Source organism: Aotus nancymaae, unplaced genomic scaffold, assembly GCF_030222135.1.
Source record: "Aotus nancymaae isolate 86718 unplaced genomic scaffold, 86718_ANA_hifiasm-v0.15.2.pri h1tg000089l, whole genome shotgun sequence".
Classification (NCBI taxonomy): Eukaryota; Metazoa; Chordata; class Mammalia; order Primates; family Aotidae; genus Aotus; species Aotus nancymaae.
The window spans coordinates 1,822,639-1,839,999 of record NW_026988504.1 but is presented as its reverse complement, the minus strand read 5'-3'; the positions used below and the strand labels follow the sequence as shown (position 1 = coordinate 1,839,999).

Sequence of the window (17,361 nt, the reverse complement as noted above, 5' to 3'; positions counted from 1 at the left end):
CAGGGCTCATGGGGTGTCACGGGTCCGAGGAGACCTCCTCGCTAGGCAGGCTGGGGAAGGAGGTGGGGGTCTCACGGAAGGAGCCCCCGATCCCCACAGCAGAGCTCAGTGGCTCTCGGTGGGCCTCAGCCCCGTGTCGGCGTGAAGGGGAAGGAAGGACGCCTCTGGAACCATCCAGGAAAGCCAGTTTAAAAATAGCCCTCCCAATGGCCCTGGCCCCTGCTCCTATAGCGTCTGGCTGGGCTGACCCCGAGGCATTATCTGGTCCCCCCGAGCAAACACACACGTCCAGAGATAGAAGCCTAGAAAAATAAGATGCTTCCTTTCTCCCGGCAGCTCCTTCCCCCTTCAGACGCCTGAGAAAGAACAAGGGGAGGACCGCTTAGGGCTGCGGGAGGGGCAGAGGGCCGTCTCGCGGGGACAGCAGAAAGAGGAGAAGGGACTTCCTGGGGAGGGTCCCCAGCTATGCCAGTGGTGCCCCATTGCCAAGGGTATGGGAGGGAAAAACACCCATCCCCACACCCGTATAAATCCCTCAGGCTGGAGGCCAGGACCCCAGGCGCCTGCTCCCAAAAGCACCTCCACAAACCAGCCCAGAGGGTACAGTGGCCCCACTCACAGCCCAACATAACTGCCTGCCCAGATGGCCGCCTCCCCCACCCACAGTGGCACAGCTTAACATCAAGTCATCTGGACCCCTCTGCCTCTCTCCCAGGCAGCGGCTATGACAGTGAGGACTGCGAGGGTCTCCTGGGGACAGGGGCACCAGCCAGGGAGGCAGGGCTGGTGCTGCATGCCGGGGCCAGTGTGGCCGTGCTGGGGCCCTCGCCCTCCTCTGTGGTCAAGATGGAAGCCAACCAGAAGGCCAAGAAGAAGAAGGAGAGGCAGGGGTTGCTAGGTAACCAGGAGGGACAGCAGGCGGGGTCAGCCCAACCAGCAGCTTCTCCAGGACGGGGACCCTTGAGACAGCCTTGCCTCCCTCCCCCAGGGGCCTGCCGCCTGTCCAGCCCCGAGAGCGAGGTCAAGATCAAGAGGCGGTCAGTGAAGGCCAAGGTGGGCACCACCCTGGAGCGGTCCCCAGGGCAGAGGCCCCCAGGTGCGCCGGGCAAGAAGAAAGCCAAGGGCAAGGCCAAGGGCGGCCTGCGGGCAGAGCCAGGAGCCACCCCCAGCAGGGACGTCCTCTTCAGCCCCTCCCGGGCCTTCGCCTGCCGTGAGGAGGGCGGCCAGCTGGCCAGCGAGCGTCTCAAGAGGGCCACGCGCAAGAGCACAGTGCTGCAGCCTGTACTGCGGGTGAGGCTGGACTGGGCGTCGGCCTAGTGGGTGGGCGCCCTCGGGAAAGGCCTTCCCCACCCTCCACGTGCGCTGGCCCCTGAGCCCTGGGTCAGCCTGAGGCTGTCCCACCGTCAGCTCAGCCCCTTCGCCCGCCCACACACAGCGGAAGAACGGGGCCCTGTCCATCACGCTGGCTGCACGCAACGCCAAGGCCATCCTGGGGAAGGGCCGGAAGCTGAACAAGGTGAAGCGCAAGGCCGGCAAGCAGGTAGCAGCCCCCGCCCTGGGAGCCGACCTTGCACCCACGCCCCGCCCAAGCCCGCCCAGCCTGACCCCTCTGGCCCCTAGGGCAAGGGCCGGGCAGTGAGCCGCCTGCTGGAAAGCTTTGCAGTGGAGGATGACTTTGAGTTCGACGGCAACAGCAGCTTCTCGGAAGAGGAGGAGGAGGAAGAGGAGGAGGACGGTGGCCCCCTGAGTGCGGAGCAGAGCGCTGCCCTGGGTGAGCAGGGCCAGGAAGGGCACCGGCCGCCTGGGGAGGAGCAGTGGGTAGCCCGTGCCGGCCGCTGACACCCTGTGCCCACAGCACGCTCGTGTGCCATCCACAAAGAGGACCTGCGGGATGGGCTGCCCGTGCTGATTCCCAAGGAGGACAGCCTGCTGTACGCGGGCAGCGTCAGGACCCTGCAGCCACCCGACATGTGAGGCCGGGGCACGGTGGGGCAGGGCGGGAGCCGGGCGGGCAACCGAGACCCACGGCCGCTCACACCCCGCAATGCCCCCAGCTATAGCATCGTCATCGAGGGGGAGAGGGGCAACCGGCAGAGGATCTACTCGCTGGAGCAGCTGCTGCAGGAAGCGGTGAGGACCGGCTGGCCTGTCCTGGGGAGGGGCCTGGCTGGCTCGCCCCAGGACAAAGGAGGGCCTCGGCCCAGCCTGCAGCCACCACCAGGCCCAGAGACCAGGCTCTCGGGCAGCCCTGGGCCAGGCTGCTTGCTCATGAGCCACTGCCCACACTCCCGCAGGTTCTTGACGTGCGGCCACAATCCAGCCGGTACCTCCCGCCCGGCACACGCGTCTGCGCCTACTGGAGCCAGAAGTCTCGGTGTCTGTACCCAGGCAACGTGGTCCGGGGTGAGCCACACTGCAGGCACGGGCTGGGGCAGGCCCCTCTGAGGCCCACAGGCTCCATCTGCCCCCAACAGCCCCGCTTCCAAGGCTGGCGAGGGCAGAACCAGCTCTCTCAGACAGAGCATGAGAGTGGAATCAGTTCCCCAGACGCCATGAAAACGTAGTGGGTGCATGGGGAGGGATGCGGGGGGCTCTGCCCTTCAGCCAAGCAGAGGGGGCCAGCAGGAGGAGACCCAGAGCCCTGCTTCTGGGGGTCACAGAGTACACTGGGGGCACCAGCTCCCCTGGGCAAAACCTCCTGACCACAGGCAGGGCCCGTAGGTCCCCGGGCAGAAGTCTCAAGGGTCCCACAGGCAAGTGGCCAGGTGGGTGGGAGGTGCCTCCAGGCGGGACTTGGCTCGGAGGTGGGCGCGTGACCATCGGCACGTTTTGGGAGGTCTGGGCCTGGGCTGGGTGGGGGTGACGTTGGGAGGTCTGGGCCCGGGCTGGGTGGGGGTGACAATGACATCACACGGGAGACACTGCAGGAGGTGGAGAGGAGGCTCTGGCTCCCGGGCTGCAGGGCAGCTTCATGGTCTGTGTGGTCAGGAAGCAGAACCAGGAGTCCTCCCCTCGCCCTCCCCACCGGCCTCGGCAGCCCGCCTCCCAGTTTCGGGCGCCTGAGGGGTGTTCCAGGAGATGCAGGCTCAGGCGTGCTGTCCACAGGGGCCTCTGGTGATGAAGATGAGGACCTGGACTCAGTAGTGGTGGAATTCGACGATGGGGACACAGGTCACATTGCCGTCTCCAACGTCAGGCTGCTGCCCCCAGACTTCAAGATCCAGTGTGAGCCCCTGGACCCTGCGTGGCAGGGACCTGGGTGGGGCAGGGCGGGGCTCTGGGCGGGGCAGGGCCCTGCCTGGGCTGTACTGAGTCCAGACAGGCTCCCAAGGAAGGGTTGGGGTGGCAGTCACCCCATGGCCATGGCACTGAAGCCCTTGGCCCATGCTCTCTGCAGGCACAGAGCCCTCTCCAGCCCTGCTAGTGTCTAGCAGCTGCCGGAGGACCAAGAAAGTGTCCAGTGAGGCCCCCCTACCCAGTGAGGCCACCACCCCCAGCCTGTCCCCCAAAGCACAGGATGGCCCCGAAGCTTTGAAGACACCCGGGAAGAAATCTGTTAGCAAAGACAAAGCTGGTATTTTGCTGGACTTCCCAGAACCCGGATCACGGCAGGCACCCTCTGGGGACTGGGGGCACCGGGAGGCCCTTGGGGCAGGCAGCGTCCGGGGAGGAGCAGGTGGAGGCCGCTGCACGGACCTAGGCTGACTCCACGGGGTTTTCGTCCTCAGGTAAAGCCGAACTCCTAACCTCAGGTGCCAAATCCCCCACGGGGGCCTCCGACCATTTCCTGGGCCGCCGGGGCAGCCCGTTGCTGAGCTGGTCCGCGGTGGCGCAGACCAAGCGGAAGGCGGTGGCCGCGTCCGGCAAGGGCCCGGCGGTGCTGCAGAACCTCTTCCAGCTCAACGGCAGCGGCAGGAAGCTGCGCGCCCGCGAAGCGCTGTTCCCCGTGCACAGCGTGGCCGCGCCCGTGTTCGGCAACGGCTTCCGCGCCGACTCCTTCAGCAGCCTGGCCAGCTCCTACACGCCCTTCGTCAGTGGGGCCGGGCCAGGCCTGCCTGGGGGATCCCACAAGCTGCTGCGCGCCAAGAAGGCCGAGAGGGTGGAGGCCGAGAAGGGCGGGCGGAGGCGGGCGGGCAGCGAGTTCCTGGTCAAGCTGGACCACGAGGGCGTGACCTCCCCCAAGAACAAGACCTGCAAGGCTCTGCTCATGGGGGACAAGGACTTCGGCCCCAAGCTGGCACGGCCCCTGCCCAGCCCCAGCTACGCGCACCCGGCCCTCGTGGGCAAAGACAAGAAGGGGCGGGCGCCCATACCCCCGCTGCCCATGGGGCTGGCGCTACGCAAATACGCTGGCCAGGCCGAGTTCCCATTGCCCTGTGACAGTGACTGCCACAGCTCCTACTCGGATGAGGACGAGGATGGGCCGGGGCTGGCGGCCGGCGTGCCATCCCGCTTCCTGACCCGCCTGTCCGTGTCCTCCTCCTCCTCCGGCTCATCCACCTCCTCGTCCTCGGGCTCCGTGTCCACCTCCAGCCTCTGCTCCTCGGACAACGAGGACTCATCCTATAGCTCAGACGACGAGGACCCGGCCCTGCTGCTGCAGACCTGCCTCACCCACCCTGTGCCCACCCTCCTGGCCCAGCCCGAGGCCCTGCGCTCCAAGGGCGGCAGCCCCCACACGCACGCCCAGCGCTGCTTCCTGTCCAGGGCCTCCGTGGCCGGCGCCGGCGTAGGCTCTGGCCCCAGCAGCGGCAAATCCAGGCTCAAGCGCAAAGAGGCCCTGAGCTTCTCCAAAGCCAAAGAGCTCTCCCGGAGGCAGCGGCTGCCCTCCGTGGAAAACCGGCCAAAGATCTCAGCCTTCCTGCCCGCCCGGCAGCTCTGGAAGTGGTCGGGGAACCCCACACAGGTAGGGCTCCGGTGGGCAGCGGGAGGGACTCCCGGCTCCCGGGAAAGCCCACGTGGGCTTGCCGTGCCCCCGCTGCCCTTCCCTCCCTCCTGTTTCCATCTTCCTACTTGATTTCAAGTAAAAAAAAAAAAATTGGAAAACTTCAGGGAGAAACAAAAACCCACCCACGACCCAGAAAGGCGGACAGCCACTGCTGCTGGCCGCGGCGCTGGAGCGCATGGCTCACGTGACAGTGGAAATGGCTTCGTGTGGGGCCAGCCGAGCTGCTCGCACATTCTGGCTTCACCTTCCCACGTTGATAAGTGGCTCGGCCAGAAGTAGAGGCTCGCATCCCCGGTGCTCGGATGCCACCTCTTCCTCACCAGGGCACTGTTCTCGTGGTGCCAGGGCGCTTGTGGGGCTTCTCGTGGGTCTTTTTTCCTGTGAATAACACTGTCGTAGTGCCATCCCATTCACGCATCCCTGCCCCAGATCATTGTCCCTTTAGAGTCAGTCCGGATGTCACGGCTGTGTCTGTGGAGGCACAACCACTGCTCCGATCATGATCCCAGGGCCTTCGGCCATGGTGCCGCCATTCCTGCTGTTGTAGGCCCCCTGCCACTCACACCCGTGCGCGCACACACACACACACCCACCCATACACCCTCACCAACACACACACCCCATACACCCTCACCAACACCCACCCACCCATACACCCTCACCAACACACACACCCCATACACCCTCACCAACACTCCTCACCCTCACACACTGACACACCTACACGCTAACACCCACTCTGTACACCCACCCATGCCCATACACCCTGATGCTCACTCACACCCACAAACTCATGCCCACTCACCCTCACACACACACTCACACACTCACCCCCACCGTCGCCCACACCCTCACCCATACCACACACTCCAAGCCTCCTGGCTGCTGCCTCCCGCCATGACCCAGCCTCTCAGAGTGCCCGCCCGTGTCCCCCACAGCGGCGCGGCATGAAGGGGAAGGCCCGGAAGCTGTTCTACAAGGCCATCGTGCGGGGCAAGGAGACGCTGCGTGTCGGGGACTGCGCCGTCTTCCTGTCGGCCGGGCGGCCCAACCTGCCGTACATCGGCCGCATCGAAAGCATGTGGGAGTCGTGGGGCAGCAACATGGTGGTCAAGGTCAAGTGGTTCTACCACCCCGAGGAGACCAAGCTGGGCAAGAGGCAGTGCGACGGCAAGGTGAGGCCCGTGCGGCTGGGCAGGTGCGGGGCTGACGGCGAGGTGAGGCCCGTGAGGTCCATGCGGCTGGGCGAGTGCGGGGCTGACGGCGAGGTGAGGCCCGTGAGGTCCATGCGGCTGGGCGAGTGCGGGGCTGACGGCGAGGTGAGGCCCATGGGGTGCGGGGCTGATGGCGAGGTGAGGCCCGTGGGGTGCGGGGCTGATGGCGAGGTGAGGCCCGTGAGATCCGTGCAGCCGGGCAGGTGCGGGGCTGATGGCGAGGTGAGGCCCGTGAGGTTCATGCGGCCGGGCGGGTGCGGGGCTGACGGCGAGGTGAGGTCCCCAGGGAGGACCTGGGGAGGGGGCACGACAGCAGCCAGCACTGTGCCCCACACAGAGCACCCGGCCCCATCACAGCCCTGATCAGCAGGTGCCACAGCCCATGGGCGTGTTCTGGAGCGGGGCCCCTGGGTCCCTCCCTATTTTGACAGTGTCTGGGGGTTGGGGCCACAGCAGTGCTCAGCATCTGGCAGGCCCAGTTCACTCCTGGGACGTGTGGCAGCCCCCACCCTATGGGCCCTCCCTGCCACCGATGCCAGCCAGAGACAGAAACTGCTGTCCACACGCCCTCTGCTCCTCCTTGAGAAGAAGCCACTTCCCAGGCCACGTGACACGTCCATCTTTGGGGAAATGAGCATTCCTCTGACAGCCCACAGAGGGTCCCCGGCAGGCTCCTCGGCCTCTGGACTGGTTACCGTCCTGCAGCCACACAGTTAGAGGCCCCTCCAGGGACCCTGACAGAGCTGGGGTCGGGGGGTCTTTCCGGCTGAGGCCGGCCACTGACTCCCCGCATGCCTCGTCCCCAGAACGCGCTGTACCAGTCCTGCCACGAGGATGAGAACGACGTGCAGACCATCTCCCACAAGTGCCAGGTGGTGGCGCGCGAGCAGTACGAGCAGATGGCCCGCAGCCGCAAGTGCCAGGCCCGGCAGGACCTCTATTACCTGGCGGGCACCTATGACCCCACCACCGGGCGCCTGGTGACAGCCGACGGCGTGCCCGTCCTGTGCTGAGCCGCCCACCGCAGACGCCTCCCACCCTCGCCGGGGACCCTGTGCGCGCAGCCTGGCGTGGGCCGAGCCGCCGAGTGGGAGGCGGCCCCGGCCTCCCAGGGGCGAGCCTGAGCAAATATGCAAGCCCGCGGGCAGCCCAGGCTTTCCTCCGGTTTCCCTGGCTCTAGGCGTCGGAACCCAGTCCCGTCCCGCCCCGCCCACAGCGCCCTCCGTTTCCTGCACCGGCAGTTCACGGGAGATTCTAATCCAAGCCATATTCCCTAGTACCTCCGACTGTCTCCCACCAGGGAAAGCAGAAATCAGGTGTGTTGTCTATTTATTTCTCTATGTAAATATTGTATTTCTGTGGGGAAGTTTTACGGAAAAATGTGGAAAAGGATTTTTCCCTCTTCACGTGTCGAGGTGTGTGTGTGTACGTGTGTGTGCGCGTGGGAATGATTTTCGTTCCGGGGTTTCCTTTGGAAATGCAGTGTTCTCAGCCCAGCTGGGTTCCAACAGGGCATCTGGGATGACAGAGGCAGCTCTGGGCAGGGGCAGGAGGCAGAGGCCACGGGAGGGGCAGGTGGGAGCCTTGGCGGCACCCTCTGATCTCTCGGGGGGCTGCCCGTGCAAGGTGAAAGTCAGTCGGGTTTATTTCTTTTCAGTAAGTTTCCTAGAAAAGAAGTGTTGGAGCCCGGGGTGGTGATGAGGGGCCATGGGGAAAAAAGGGATTCAAGAGGCAAAGCCCAGACCAGGGAGTGTGACAGCGGCCATGTGCTCTCACCTCTGCTCAAAACAGCACAAAGACGAACAAATATTTTAAAGTATCGATAAGAAAAAGCGATGCTTTGACCGTATTTCCCGAATACATATTCCAACTTGTATCTGATTTCTGCTTCCATGGCCAGTGGGTTTAAGGCCACGGAGTCTGGCCTCCACCCAGAGCAGGGAGGAGCTGGCCCCTCGCCCCCCTCACCCTCGCCGCCCTGACACATTCGGGAAGCAGGGCCCAGCTCTGAGCCCCTCCTCACCCCTAGGGCCCTAACTTTGCTGAAAGGAGCAGATGCTGCGGAAGGGGCAGCTTGACCAGGTCCCTGAACTGGGCAGGGCTTAGGGCCCGCGAGGGCGGGTTCTCTTCTCACCCCAGGGCAGAGTGCATGGAAGAGACGCCCCTTTTCCTCCCCCAGACACCTTTATCGGTGCCCCCAAAGCCCTGGCCAAGCTTGCTGGCCTGCTCAAGGCGTGGATGGTGGTGGGGCCAGGCCAGAAGCGCTGTGGCCAGGGCAGGCTCTGGCCCCTCGGCCCACCACAAGCAGGGGAAGGCCCCTTCATGGGCCGCCTTTTCCACCAGCCACATCTGCCTGGCCCTCGGATCCCTCTGCCTGCCCCTACCCCCTTAGAGGTTTCTGGGCCTTTTCTGCAGACACTTGGTGGATCAGAGGGCCTGATGGGCTAATGCTTGGGGCATAGAATAAGGGTCCCCCTGACTACCTGAGCCCACATCCTGGCCCCAGGTGCAAGGAGCACCTTTCGGGGGCTCTGCCCCAGTAACCCAGGAGAACTCACACCCGCCCCCTTCTCCCACAGCCAAGGACAGACAGGGCTGCCTGGACCTGAGCCCGACAGCCTTCAACCTTAGAAACACATGGCTGGGGCACACACTCGTCATGTCCTTTCACCCCAAGGCTCCCCTGGCCCCACAGGAGCTTCAGGAAAGCCCCCCAAGTTAGCCGCTGCTCTAGGACGAGGTCTCTCACCCACACCGTAGGCCTTGGAAGCAGGGGTGCTGGCGGGTGCCCTACCCCCAAATCCCAGGTCCCCTTGACCCCCCCGTTTTTTCTTGGGTGTGTTAGGAACTGTTTCTCACCTGCTGGCTGGCCTCCCCGAAGGGCCATTTCCGGAGGCTCCCTAGGAAGCTAAAGGCTGGGGGCCCGTGTGGTTGGGGATCCCGGCTCCCACCCCCGAGCCTACCCTTTGTCTTGCACGAGTGCAATATTTCATTCCCGGTGGTCATCTGGGGAGGTGGTTGGATGAGGTCCTGCTTGAGGCTCGGGGATCAGAACAACATCCAGTGAGGAAGCGCGTGCCACCGGGGACACTGAGCCGTGGGAGTTGGAGGGCGGGCGTCTCGCACCCGAGGCCGAGCAGGGCGCAACCGCGGAGGTTGGACCCTCGGCCCCGCCGCTGCGTTCCTGTCCTGCTTCTGCTGGGCTCCGATTCGTCCCTGGTTTTTCTCTCTTTTCCTTTCTGTGTGTGTGCGAATGGCGTGACCCCTCCCCTCTCCGTGGTTAACGTGACGAAGGCACGATTCCTGTAAATGTGTAAACTAAGGGGATGGTTGGATTTTTTTTTCAATGTAAACACTAAAAACAGACAAAAAACACACAAAGGTTTTATGAACAGCAGACTCTATGTAAAGGCATTTTAGTATTAAATTTTTTATTGATAACTTGCTTAAGAATAAATATATGGACTATTGTACAGGTTCTCAGTGGTCCCGGGTCCTGTGTCCCACGGTTACTCCTGGGTCCCCAGGGCTCCAGGGCTCAGCAGAAGCCTCCCATTCCCAGAGCTGGGGCTTCTGGGCCAGGCCTCCCCACCACCCCCGCTGTGGCCCCAGTGAAGCCCCTCAGGGCACTGAGCCTCAGCCAGGAATGGGACATGTGACCGGAACGGGTCGGGGTGGGCTTAGGTGTGGGGCCCCTCCAGGAGGAGGCCTCTTCCCTGGTTGGTGTCACAGACCCCTGGTCAGTCCCCGTCTAGCCTGAACCAGTCTGGGGCCAGAGTGGGTTCCGCTGGACGGCACAAGGGGTAGGAGCGGTCCCTGAGCCGCCACGTTGGGCAGGGCCTCAGATGCGAGGGACCCCAGGCCCGGGTGTGCGGACGGGGCAGTGCAGCCCCAGCTGGAGAGAGCCCTGCTCAGGAGGCTGCAGACCCAGAGGAAGTCTGATGCTAGCAAGGGGCAGAGGACAGGCCTCGTCCCCCTCCACCTCCGGGGTCTCTGGGGAAGCTTCGTGAGGTCAGCGCACATCCGCCCCCGTGGCCCTGAGTGTCTGGTTGCAGCTGTGCCCAAGGCCAGGAAACACAGCCAGGATGACTCCTGAGTCAGCAGCGCCGCCCCAACCCCCGCCCCGTGAGTGCGGAGGGAGGTGCCCGGGCAGCAGCGAGGGCGGGAGCAGATGGGGGCCTTGGCCGGCCAAGCGCTGAGGAGGGAGGGCTTGCTGGACCAGGTTTCCGGGTCAGGGGTCCTCTGTGGTCAGAAAGGAAGGACTGGGGTGGGGCCAGACACTCCCTATGGGCTCAGGAGACCCTGACTTCCGTAATTTCAGTTCCTTTTTTGGGGCAGAAGCCAGGCGGGAACAGGGAGGAAGGGCTGTGGCTGCTGCCCCGGCTCCCGGACCCCTGAACCAGGACTTGCGTGGACGCTGCCGCCTCCTGCCCACCCCGTGAGCTCGCCCAACAGAGCAGTCACACAGAGAGGCTGAAGGTGGCCAGCAGGGACTCTGGGGCAAGAGAGCGGGTGCAGCCCAGGCTGGTGGGGTGGCATCTGCCTGGGAACCCCACAAGGCACCTCCTCTGCCAGCAGGTCTCGGGTTCAAATCCTCCATTTACCCAGCACTGCCCGGTGCCAGCAGTGTGCCAGGCAGTGAGCCACAGTGGGGAGTGAGTGGCCCACGGGTCCACCTTCACGACAGGCAGATGGCAGAGACTAGAACAGTGGGGCCCAGCAGCTGCACACGGGGCCACACATGGAACCCCAAGGTTGGCCACCCCCATCTCAGCCAAAAGTGAGGTATCGGAGCAGAGCCAGGCCTGGTGGGGCAGCGCTGTGGCTCCCTGCCCCCTGCCACCCGTGGCAGCAGAGACATCCTCATACAGCAAAGCAGACAGCTGAGTCCCTGGGGCAGCCAGGTGGGCTCGATGGAGGAAGTAATGCCTGGGCTGTCTTGGAAGAGCCCAGGGCAGGGCCGACGGAGGATAAAGAACCAGCTGGGGTGGCCAGGAGATGGTCAGCGGGGGAGCAGGGGCTGCTGAGCTAGAGGGTCGCGGAGGCTGGGTCGCAAGCCCCTGAGAGCACTTGAGCCTGCTCTCTCCTGGACAGTGGCTGCTCCACAGGCTCTAAGCAGAGTCAAATTGGGGTGCTCGCTCTGCAGCCTGGGGGTCAGGGTTAGAGAGGGGTCAAGGTTAGAGGGCCCGGGCTGGTACAGGTGCCTGGGGGTCAGAGTTAGAAGGGGTTCAGGGTTAGAGGGGCCAGCCCGGCCAGGCACCTGGGGGTCAAGGTTAGAGGGCCCGGGCTGGTACAGGTGCCTGGGGGTCAGAGTTAGAAGGGGTTCAGGGTTAGAGGGGCCCGCCCGGCCAGGCGCCTGGGGGTCAAGGTTAGAGGGCCCAGGCCAGCAAAGGTACCTGGGGGGAGGGGCTGGCACCGAGAGACAGGCTTTAAAGGCCTAGGTGGCACAGGGCCAGACTAGAGGTCCAGGTGGGGCTAAGGGCCAGAAATGGCCAGAGGGGAGGGGGCCTGCTGAAGGGGCTGACACCAATGAGCCCAGGAATGGTTGGGGTGAGCCCAGTAGGCAGGTGCCTTGGGCGCAGCGCGTAGGGTCTACAGCAGGCTTAGGTGAGCCCCTGACCTCGAGGGTCTGAACTTCCCAGGAGCCCTGCAGGGCACACTGGTGAGTCCCAGGGCCGGACTTGCGCCTGGGCCTGGCCCGAGACCCCACCATCCTGCGCGTGGTTCCACCACCTCTCCTCCCCGCAGCTTCCTCCCACCTTACCTCGGATAGGGCCATCCTTGCCTTCCAGCACGTCCTGCCCCCAGAACGGGGCTTCGGCAAAGGGTGGGGCGTTGTGGGAAGGATGGTGGGGGGCTGGGCGTGCACAGCTGCGGAGCCCCAAGGGTTAAACGTGCAAGACTACGCTTTGATCAAGACAAACGAGCCATTATGTGAAATGCTGGAGCAAGATAAATGCTAGCCATGGGTGAGCGAGATCAATAAACCTGATGTTTTAGCAGGGAGAAATGACAACCCGGCTGATCGCAATTCGTTTTTAATACCACAAACCAATTGGGAACCAGGGGGCTTTAATTGTCCGTCCCCGGCCTGGCGAGGTTGCTGGGGGTTGGCGGGGACTGGGGGAGAGGCAGCCGCACACCTCAGCCATCGGGTCACCGGGCACTGGAGCTGGCCAGACGCCCATGCCGGTGGCCTCGAATAGTCTCCTGAGTCTATAGCAGGCAGGGGGAGGAGGCCCCTGGGTGCCGGCTAAGGGACACAAGCAGAGGCAGAACCCCACAGGAATGACTGAACAGATCCCGGCCTCCTGCCAAGCCCCTGCCAGGAACCCAGGCCCCTCAGCCTCCACTCTCCCCCCACAGCCACCCTATCCCACTCCCCAGGAGTCCCAGTGAGAAGCCAGCACCTCCCTCCTCTAAGCCAGAGGACCTTCCCTAGCACCACAGCCTCTGTAACCCACCTCAGGCCGCCTGGAGTCGTGATGGGGACGAGGACACATCTAGGGGAGCGAGATTCCTGGGGACAGGCGGGTGGGTTACTCAAGGCCCGGCCCCCACTCAGTGCCCACCGGGGACCATAGCACAGCTGGCAGGGGGACCAGGAGCCTGAGTGACCCAGGCCCCAGGCCTGCCTCTGCCTTAGCTGGGGAGCTGGGCCAGGCACTGGTCAGTGGGGGAGGAGTGCAGCCTGAGGCCAGGCCTGCAGGGACAGCCTGCCTTTCCAACGGCTTGGACCCCGGGGTCCTTCTCTGTGAAATACAGACCTTGAGGTCCCCACCCATGAGACCAGGATGGGCTCACAGGCAGCCCAAGGGATTTCTGGATGGATGCATGGGCAGGGCCCCGTCGGCATGAGGGTCCCTTCTTGGCTTACAGCCTCAGCCCCCAGGCCTGTGTCCCCACCTGCACCCAAGGGAGGCTTGTGAGGCCAGTTTGAGCAGAAAGAGGAGCAGGGCCCGCCTCCAGACCTCCATGTGTCCGCGCCTCGCCACAGAGATCAGCTCTGCGCTCAGGGCTCTGGCGGCGCGTGCCTCACTTCCGAAGGCCAGACACACTTCCACTTCATTCAGTCCCCAGAACTCCTGAGGGCCTGGGCAGAGGCCTCCCCAAAGCAGGAAGAAGCGGCAGACCGAGAGCGGACACCAACAGTAGCCACGTGGGGCCCAGAGCATGGTTTTCCGTGAGCACGACACGTGGTCTCGGCCCGATGTCGCCGCAGCACCGGGAAAAGCGTGTTTTCTCACATTCCACGTCCCCCTGGCGTCTTTTGCCCCTTTCCTTTGCTTAGATTGAGTTTTCAGGCAGGCTGCATCCTGTGTTTTCTTTTTTGTTTGTTTGTTTTGTTTTGTTTTGTTTTGAGACGGAGTTTCGCTCTTGTTACCCAGGCTGGAGTGCAATGGCGCGATCTCGGCTCACCGCAACCTCCGCCTCCTGGGTTCAGGCAATTCTCCTGCTTCAGCCTCCTGAGTAGCTGGGATTACAGGCACGCGCCACCGTGCCCAGCTAATTTTTTTGTATTAATAGAGACGGGGTTTCGCCATGTTGACCAGGATGGTCTCGATCTCTTGACCTCGTGATCTACCCGCCTCGGCCTCCCAAAGTGCTGGGATTACAGGCTTGAGCCACCGCGCCCGGCCCCTGTGTTTTAAGTCACTGGGGCCACTCTGATGGGTGTCTCCTGTCTGTTTTTTGGAGGCTCCCAAGGCCGACTGCACCCATTTACAGAAAGAAAAGGCAAGGGACTGACACGGCACCCCAGGCCTCCTGGGCCAACACTACTATTCAGGGGAAATCAGTCCTGTCTCCCTGGACAGAGGACAGCAGGGTCCCTCATGATACCCAGGGCTGGTGGGGAAACAACACGTCCACCCTAATCCAGATATCCTAGAATCTGCCATCCTGCCAGCAGAGGCCTGTGATGTCCCTGTCCCATCAGAGCAGACTCAGTGCATGTTGGTTCTCAGCGCTGACGACGTGGTCTGTTCTTGGCATGGCCACAGCTTTTTCCTTCTAGTCATTCACTCCTCTGTCCATCTGCCCATCCATAATCTGTCCGTCATTTCAACTTTTAATATAAATCAAGACCTACTGTGTGCCAGGTCCTGTGCCAGGTGCCAGGATGCAGTGTTGAGAAGATTACACAAAGCCCCCACCCCCCAGAAACTCAGAGCCCGGGAGGGAAGGAGAGCACAGAAGCCCTGGCACCTGACACACCAGGAACTCCAAGGGAGAAGCCACATCGAAGGGCACAGGATGGGTTCCTTCCTCAGTATGGAGCAGCCAAGGAATCCAGCCCCAGGCCCCCAGGGAGGGGAGCAGTCTTATTGCCCTTCCAGGAAGTTCACCCCTAGCAGAATGCACTTCCGGGGGAATCTGAGTTGCTTCCTCTAAGTTAATCTGAAGACAGAAGTTGAGCTAAGGCAGCTTGCAGAGAAAGGCAGGAGAGGGCCGGGCGCGGTGGCTCACGCCTGTAATCCCAGCACTTTGGGAGGCCGAGGCGGGTGGATCACGAGGTCAAGAGATCGAGACCATCCTGGTCAACAAGGTGAAACCCCGTCTCTACTAAAAATACAAAAAATTAGCTGGGCACGGTGGCGCGTGCCTGTAATCCCAGCTACTCGGGAGGCTGAGGTAGGAGAATTGCCTGAACCCAGGAGGCGGAGGTTGCGATGAGCCGAGATCGCGCCATTGCACTCCAGCCTGGGTAACAAGAGCGAAACTCCGTCTCAAAAAAAAAGAGAAAGGCAGGAGAGGCCTTGCTAGGTAGGAACTGTCTTCCATCGGCATCACCTCAGAAAACAGCAACTTGGAGAACAGCCTCTAGGCCTGGGCCCTCAGCCCCGGGTCAGACCGGCTAGGCCAGTGGGAATGCTAGTCTCACTGAGCCTCGGGCTGGGGGCTGGGGCTTCACTGGGAAAAAGTGTTCCAGATGGCAGTGGGGTGGGCTAAGCCAGAGGCCTCACATAGTCCCTCTGCCTGAAGGTTTCCAGCAGCGAGGAGCCTCAGGCGCTCAAACCCTTCCTGCAGTGGTAGAATGGTCTAGAGGCCTCCTCACAATTTGGTTCGCTGAGAGGGGAAAGTTAAAACCACCCTTTTTATTTGGGAGCCTTTGAACAAGTTTATGATCTTGCCCCTTGTCAGGAAATCTGTTTTCACTTATAAGAAACAGGCTGGCTCAGGGGCCGGCGGTCAGACCAGTGAGGGGAGACTCCACACTGACAGGCTAATTATATTTGTCACCACTGGTCCTGTTAGTCCCCACTCTGGTCCTAGGCGAAGCACTCCTGGCCTGGTGCTCCCAGAAGCCCCCACTATGGTGCGTCTTTTTGGGGGGCGGGGTTGGAAAGCCAATCTAGAGCGAGGGTGCAGGGGGCCAGAGGTGATGTCCCGGGGGCCCGGACAGGAAGGGGACGAACGCCCACTGATAAGGCAGGTTTGCACAGTCAGAGCCCAGGCAGCCTCTGCTCAGGGCTGCAAGCTCTGTGGGGCAGCGGGGGATTCTGAAGGATCAGCAGGCAAACTGTGCTGTGCCCACACATGCGGGACTCCGAAAAGCCAAAGCCCTCAGAGGGTGTCCGAGGCCGCTGTCCCAGGGTCCCGGAAGCTGCGGGAAGAGCCTCCTTTCGGGCAGAGACGCGCCCTGCAAGCACGTGGCCCCAGGACAGCCATGCCACTCTCCGGTCACATGACCCCAGGCAGGCCAATCACAGCAGCTCTGCTTCCTCTGCCACCGTGATTGGCTGTGGGCTGGGCACGTGACCTAAGCCGACTGCCATCAGGACCCAGCACTGGGACCCAGTGGGCTCGCAGCTCTTCTGTGGCCTCCTGCAGCGAACGCACCACGTTCTCTTCTCCCGGCGCTGGGCTGTGACCGTGGCCGAACCTCGGAGTCCAGAATGGGATTGCAGAGCCCGAGCCCGCGGTGTCATTCACGTTGTTGGTGAAGAACAAGTAATTTGTAACAAAAGCGTGTTCCATGCAATGTCGGGGTGTACTTACAGTGAAAATTATTCATTCGTTATCTGAAACTTAACCTGACATGCTCTGTTTTATTTATTTATTTAGTGGCAGTGAGGGTCTCGCTCTGTTGCCCAGGCTGGGGTGCAGTGGTGGGATCTCGGCTCACTGCAGCCTCCACCTCTTGGGCTCAAGCTGTCCTCCCACCTCAGCCTCCCAAGTAGCTGGGATTACAGGCACGTGCCACCAGCCCGGCTAATTTTTTAATTTTACTTTTTGTAGAGTTGGGAGGTGTCTAGCTATATTGCCCAGGCTCGCCTCGAACTCCCTGTTCAGCCTCCCAAAGTGCTGGGATTACAGGTGTGAGCCCCGCACCTCCCTTCTGGATTTTATTAAATCTGGCAGCCCGCCTACACAATGGCGGTTGACCTTGAAACCCAGCTGTCCAACATAAAATGGGTCTTCCCAGCCCACCTGGCTGCAGGCAGCTGCACCTGGCCAGCCATCATGGGGCAGAAAGAGAGCGTGCAGGCCCTGAAGGCCCAGAAAGCGGCTGGAGCCCAGTCCTGCTACACTGACAGCCCCTCGCCTCAAACCCATGGCCTCTGCAAAGCCCACCACCTGCTGATGGAGGAGGCAGCAGCCTCAGTTTACAGACGTCGCTGTAGGATGCCAGCCCCACCCCGAGTGGATGGCCACACCCTCAGCCCCACCCCGCAGGCAGCCCTCCCAAGGTGCAGCACACCCAGCAGACGTCTTCATGTTCAAGGCCAAGGCCTACACAGAGTCCTGGGCAGCACTGGCCATCTGGCCAAACATAAGGGACTTGGAATGAACAAATGGCAGACAGGAGTCGGGGGACTTGGAGGAAGAGGAGGGTGAGCAGGCATTTGGGCTGTGCCTGGAGGCTGAGCACGGGCAGGCACACGTGAGCCCAGCAGAAGGCCCACCGCAGAAGAGTGCTTCAGAGTCAGGTGGACACATGACCCACCTGGGGTGCCGATCACCTCCCTCCCCCTAGCCAGCCTGCAGCTCGCTCCACGGACTGGCTGTGGGCAGGGAGGAAGCTCAAACACCAAGACTCCCTCTGGAAACTGCCCTCCCCATGGCTGGCCTGGATTCCCACTGAGGAATTCTCAACTGTAGAAGCCACAATGGACCCGAAATCCCAGCCACGGTGCCATGCTTCACGGGCACCTGGCAGCGCTGTGGGGCACATTGATGACTTTGGTTCCTTCC

The 17,361-nt window shown here is 62.7% G+C and overlaps 1 protein-coding gene and 1 pseudogene across 2 annotated transcripts in view; both read left to right on the top strand.

Annotated features, from left to right (window-relative positions):
- BAHCC1 (BAH domain and coiled-coil containing 1) overlaps window positions 1-7,175 on the top strand; it is a 60,503-nt gene extending 53,328 nt beyond the window's left edge. For both annotated transcript variants that reach the window (XM_021666358.2, XM_064369207.1), the window contains 12 exons: window positions 720-898; window positions 989-1,290; window positions 1,436-1,540; window positions 1,621-1,771; window positions 1,856-1,970; window positions 2,055-2,130; window positions 2,295-2,403; window positions 3,106-3,225; window positions 3,398-3,574; window positions 3,729-4,906; window positions 5,887-6,123; window positions 6,969-7,175. In XM_021666358.2, the coding sequence (XP_021522033.2) occupies window positions 720-898; window positions 989-1,290; window positions 1,436-1,540; window positions 1,621-1,771; window positions 1,856-1,970; window positions 2,055-2,130; window positions 2,295-2,403; window positions 3,106-3,225; window positions 3,398-3,574; window positions 3,729-4,906; window positions 5,887-6,123; window positions 6,969-7,175 (2,956 nt within the window). The remainder of the gene's footprint in view (window positions 1-719; window positions 899-988; window positions 1,291-1,435; window positions 1,541-1,620; window positions 1,772-1,855; window positions 1,971-2,054; window positions 2,131-2,294; window positions 2,404-3,105; window positions 3,226-3,397; window positions 3,575-3,728; window positions 4,907-5,886; window positions 6,124-6,968) is intronic.
- Window positions 7,176-7,276: 101 nt separating this feature from the next.
- LOC105717486 (uncharacterized) lies at window positions 7,277-9,640 on the top strand (annotated as a pseudogene).
- The last annotated feature ends 7,721 nt before the right edge of the window (window positions 9,641-17,361 follow it).